Source organism: Episyrphus balteatus, chromosome 2 (assembly GCF_945859705.1).
Source record: "Episyrphus balteatus chromosome 2, idEpiBalt1.1, whole genome shotgun sequence".
Taxonomy (NCBI): Eukaryota; Metazoa; Arthropoda; class Insecta; order Diptera; family Syrphidae; genus Episyrphus; species Episyrphus balteatus.
Window position 1 is genome coordinate 92,536,127 of NC_079135.1, and position 5,548 is coordinate 92,541,674.

General features: G+C 33.6%; 1 protein-coding gene across 1 annotated transcript; it reads left to right on the top strand.

Annotated features, from left to right (window-relative positions):
* The first annotated feature begins 4,529 nt into the window (after nucleotides 1–4,529).
* Nucleotides 4,530–5,548, top strand: LOC129910257 (uncharacterized). The gene is made up of 2 exons (XM_055987557.1): nucleotides 4,530–4,665; nucleotides 4,736–5,548. Exons 1-2 carry the CDS (start codon nucleotides 4,657–4,659, stop codon nucleotides 5,480–5,482), a joined length of 756 nt encoding a protein of 251 aa, XP_055843532.1. The 5' UTR covers nucleotides 4,530–4,656; the 3' UTR covers nucleotides 5,483–5,548.

The window sequence follows — 5,548 nt, forward strand, 5'->3', positions numbered from 1 at the left end:
TACCCGAGTGTAAAATTACCAAGACAAATAAAAAGTTCGGTAACAACGTGCCGAAATAATATCATCATCAAAATAAACCAAAGTTCTACCCACAACAACAACAAAATCAAACAAAATTGGCTTGTGGTGGAAATTCCAAATTGCCACCTCAAGAGACAACGATTTCCTCAAGCAGCCCATATTGCTCATGGCTATCTAATTGAAAATGCAAATTAGTACAACCTCTGAGTTGAACTAATCCGAGAATCGTGATTCTAATTTTTTACGCGATAGACGCAAAAAAATATTGACAAAGGCACAATAATATAACGCCACTCCCAATTTTGCAATCAAGTTTATACTATTGACTTCCAGCTTCAACAGTCTTTGCCCTTGTCCCAACCAAGACTAGTCATAAGCATCTGGTAAAAATACAAATAACAATCAAAATTAGTCAAAAAAAAAGATATATTTTCATTTTATGATTTTTTTTTTTTTTTTTGAAATTTTATTAATTTTCAAAAGCCAAGAAGTCAATGGTTTATTATTATGCTACAGGAGTTCCGATTCTGATGCTTTATACCTGTGACACTTTGAACGCATTCGGAATAGCTAATTGTCGCTTTGGGTTTTCGTAATTGTTTTTATGTGATCGCTGATCGCTTAAAAATAGCTCCTTGGTTTGAAAGTGTTTGCGGATAAAGCTTATGTATGATGGAAGACACATACTTTTACAAAGATGACAGTGTTAATGGAGGCAGGTATAAATGTTGTGATGTGACTGATTAATGACAAGGATGTTGCTGTGATTGAGTCAGAAGACTTTATTTGCAAAACTTACCAACTTTATAAATCAAATTGAACTGTCAAATCAAAGGTAGACAGAAATTATTTAGAACTCGATATAGGTTTCAATTAAATTTTGTGATTCATTGCAATATCTCTGAATTTTGTACACGTGCTCTTGTGGTCGAAAACAGAAGCTGGAATATGGGTGGTATGTCAACAATTTAAGATAAGATGATGGAACAATTATTGTGTGCATGGTATTTTTTTATTTAATCAAAATAAAAGATTATTATGATGACGTTTCGGTTTTTGTGCATAAGATAGTTGTTTTGCTGTTTTTTTTTTTAACGAAAAATAATGACACGTTAAATTAAAGTTGTTAAAATTCAATATTGTAAAAGTTTGGAAAAGAGTTATAGCTGAGCTTCTTTTATAAGTACATAAGTATTAGAGATCATTTCAATAAAATATACATGTTTTTGTTTTTCGAAGAGAAATTCAAGGCTAAAATTCAACTTACCCTAAATTCATGAGTGCTCTAATGCGGAAATATTACACAAAGTGTGCCCAAAATTTTAAGCAAAACATGAATTTAAAATTCAAGAGTTGTAAACTAACAATTTCTATTAAATAACTAAAAACTGAAGCCATGAGAAGAAAAGGTGAAGTTGGATGTTTTAAGGTGTTAAAAATTAAGGATTTCGTTTTGTATCAATTTAGATGAAAGAAATTCTGAAGGTATAGAGCTATTAATCTGTGAAACAGGGGTGAACGCAAGGGGGAGTTTTGGGGGTTAAACACCCCCCCCCCCCAAATTTTAAGTTTTAAAGAAAAAACAAATATTAACTTCCTGCTGATTGGTGGGTCCTGGATGAAAACAAATCGAAAACTGAGGGACTCAAGCCATTTTTTACTTACAAAATACAAATGTATGTTTATTGTTTCAGTAACAGTTATCAACCAATTTTTTGCTGTATAAGGAATCTAAGTGATTTTTTACAAAAAAAAAAAGAGTGCGATCTTAGCTATTGCATAGATGTATGAGAGAAATTAAGACATGTCTCTGCGACAAGTCGTTCTCGAGATATTGAGATTTATAATCAGAAGAAACCCCTCTTCAATGCTGCATCCGAACTAAGCTGAAGTCACAACTCTTTTTTTTTTTCAAATTTGTTTCCCATTGAGTGAACTATTTTACAAAGAATGATTTGGAAGCATATTTGCTGCACAGTTATGGAAATTGCTAATAAGATGAAATTGCAATTGGCAATACACAAATTATCGCAAAACAGAGGAACCGAGACAATTATGAAGGTGGTCCGTGTGAGTATTTTTCTCGGGCGGTCTATGTTCCGTTTTTGAAATATTTATACAATTAAAAAATTGACAAAGCTTGGTTTGTTTGTTGAGTCATTCTGGTGGTCAACCCCCACTACTTTAAGGCCCCCCTCGCTCTAGTTCCGAATTTAGTTGGCAAAAGTCACTTTGCTTATCTAGCGACGACATATTCAGCCTTATTGTGAGTTTTACGTGAACAAGATTCCACCCGAATATATAAAATTTCACTTTTCTTCGTCACGAGCGTCACGAAAACTCGAACTTTTTTTTCAGTTAATATGCAAGGTAAGCACTTCACTTAAATTTTGGTGAAAAAAAAAACAGTTTAGCGGAAAATGCTCAATTTCTTCCGATGAAATATTTCGAGCTAAAAACTGTCAACGTGAAACTCACAACAGGGCTGGTTAATAATACAAAAAATATGGTAAGTCAGTCAAAACGCGAATAAAGTCGCAAGACGGCATAATTGTCTACAGAAATAGATTATAGATATTTAAGTCATTATATTTGAAAGTGGTATAAGTCACATTTTCCATGCATTTCAAAAAATGGCAATTTTTTTAATCAAACAACAGTTTAACGGATTTTTTTTTGTAAAAAAATGTATAAAGTGGACTAACTCATATACACCTAATGGATGCAATATTTTATTTAGAAAAGAGAAAGACGATTGGTTTGAAAGTCAATTTAGTCGTTTTTTTACATGGACTTAAACCAATTTCAAATATAACGACTTATTTATCAAATTTCGAAAACTCTTTTTGGAGTCAGAAAATAATTTAGTATATAAATGTTCTTTAAAAAAAGTAGACATTAATTTAATTAATAGACATTAATTCTTTTTGATTTTTTTTAATGAAGTTGTTCTGATTTTTATTTTTTGAAAACTTAACTTTCTAACTCAAAGTTTTGAAAAAAAAAGAAATTTAAACAAATATTCCTGATAAGGCTTAACCTACAGAAGTTAGAAAATGTAATGCTCATAAGTCTCAAAAACATAATCATTTTATTTATCTATTGATTTTAAGACCTAAACAAACTATGAGAGAAGATGTGTTTTTTTTTTAGAATACAGTGGTTTTTGTTATTTTGGATTTTCTCAAAAACTGTGAGACAACCATCTGGTTTAAAGCATTTGATTTCGAATGGGATTACTGCCTCTTGCTACTTTACTGCTTGATAGACATTGGCAGGCCTCCCGGTTTTGATTTGTTCTGAGGTCAAATTAATGCAGTTTTCGTTTTTCTTCTTCACTATATTATTGGAATGTCGTTTGCAATTTGGTTTTGAATTGGATTCTCACGACTTCTGTTTTATAAATATAACAGAGTTAGTTTGAACGGTTCTACTCTATTTTATCAAAAACGGTGTACGAGCGACGTGAAGGCTTCCTAGGATTTTTAGCTTCTGATTCATCAGCTGTTGTCATTTTAGTCTCATCTTTTTTATACATTGTCCAACCTTGTGAACGGTATATAAGTCCTGGGGAGAAGAACTTTCTGTCCTTTGAGTTAAACCCCAACCAAATCAAACCAAAACTGCTATATTATTATTCATAACTATATAACCATAAAATTCATCCATTTGGCTAACGAGCAAAAGAAGTCTGTCTTAGTTTGCCAAAAATACTGCAAGCGCCATCAGAAATCAATAAGCAAACATGACATGAATAAGAAATTTTACTTAAATATTTGTACCTACCAATCTTAGTAAGGAATCTTTCATTTGGTTTTTTCCAAAATAACTTTAAGTACGTACTTAACAAAAAATTATAATAAACCTAATTATCAAGACAAAATCATCCCAATTATCAAAACATTCCAAATGAATAAAAGGTTTTTCTTAAGTAAAAAAAACACCTTTTCTTTAGTTACATCTGCAATATGTTATGGAATCCCCCAGATCTCATCAACCGTAACCCTCTCTACGCCATTAGCCCTTACAACTTTATTAATTAATTAATTCACATACCAATGTGATTTTTTATCACTTTTCTGTTTCTATCAATCCACCTGGTTTATGTGTTATTACAACTTTTTTTAACAATTATTTGCGTGCCATGATGATGCATCTACAAAAAAAATAAATTAAAACTATACTTGACTCCCACCAAACCATATTTCTATACTTCCTCTATCTCTTTTACAATGAGGTAATTCCAGGGAGAACGAGCAATGACAAAAGAAGATAGCTTCATGTGGAGTTGGGTTGATAGCCCGCGGAATTCCCAGTTCATATCGTGAATATACTTAATTGCCGATGATGAGAGTTGGAGACGTTGTTGTTTCGAGCCATCTGGGTTCTATAATATTGTATGCGCCTCTATAATAATTCCGTCTGTCTGAGAGTGTAAAATATATTTTTTTTATTTTGAATATTCGTTAAGCGTTTTTTAGCGGGACATGATTGGAATTAATTCCCACCCTATCGAGGTATAAAATAGATTGTCAACACTATGAAGGAACTCAGTCTAATAGTTCATCTCGAAATCAGTCAAGCTTCAAGAATTTTACTTACACCACACTCGAGAATTATTTTTTGAAAAAAAAAATGAAAACGGTAAAGAAGATTAAGGATACGCGTTCAAGTCGTCCCGGAAAACTAATTTTGTTTTTTGTTGTATTTTTAGGTCGCGATTATTCTGTTACTAAGCTTTTCGGCTGCGATGGCTACACCCACTTTCCATAAGTTAAAAAGTGTTCTTGGTGGTGGCCTGGGCCTAAATATCGGACTGTCTAAACACATTGGAATTGGCGGTGGTTATGGAGGCGGATATGAAGCCGGTCAGAGCTCTGGTGGATATGCATCTGGTTATCGTGGTGGATATAGTGGAGGCGGTGGAGGATACAGCGGAGGTGGTGGAGGATACTCAGTTCCACAAACCGTTCAAATTCATACAGTTGAACATGTCCCGGTGCATACGATTAAGACCGTTCCAGTGCACACTTATAAAACTGTCCCAGTTTATACCAGTGGATATGGGGGTGGTCAAAGCGGATATAGTGGTCATCAAGGTGGTGGTTATGGTGGTCAAACTGGTTATGTAGGCCAAGGCGGATATAGTGGTCAAGGTGGACATGGTAATCAAGGAGGATATTCTGCTCCTGGAGGATATAGTGGCTCCGGTGGAAGTGGATACAGTGGATCAAATGCTAATGCTGAAGCTAGTGCTAATGCAAATGCAAATGCTGGTGGCTCTGGATGGGGAGGAAATGGTGGTAATTTAGGATACTCAAATAATAATGGTGGAAATTGTTGCAACAACAACAATCTTAATAATGGAGGAGGAGGAGGTGGTTATGGCCAACATGGAAGTTATTCAACAGCCAATGCACAGTCATCAGCGTCAAGTAATTCTCGTTCCGGATCTTGGTAGTGTTTAGTTAAGTAGTTTAAATAAATTGATTTTTTAATTAACAATAAAAGAAAGAAGAAAAACGTG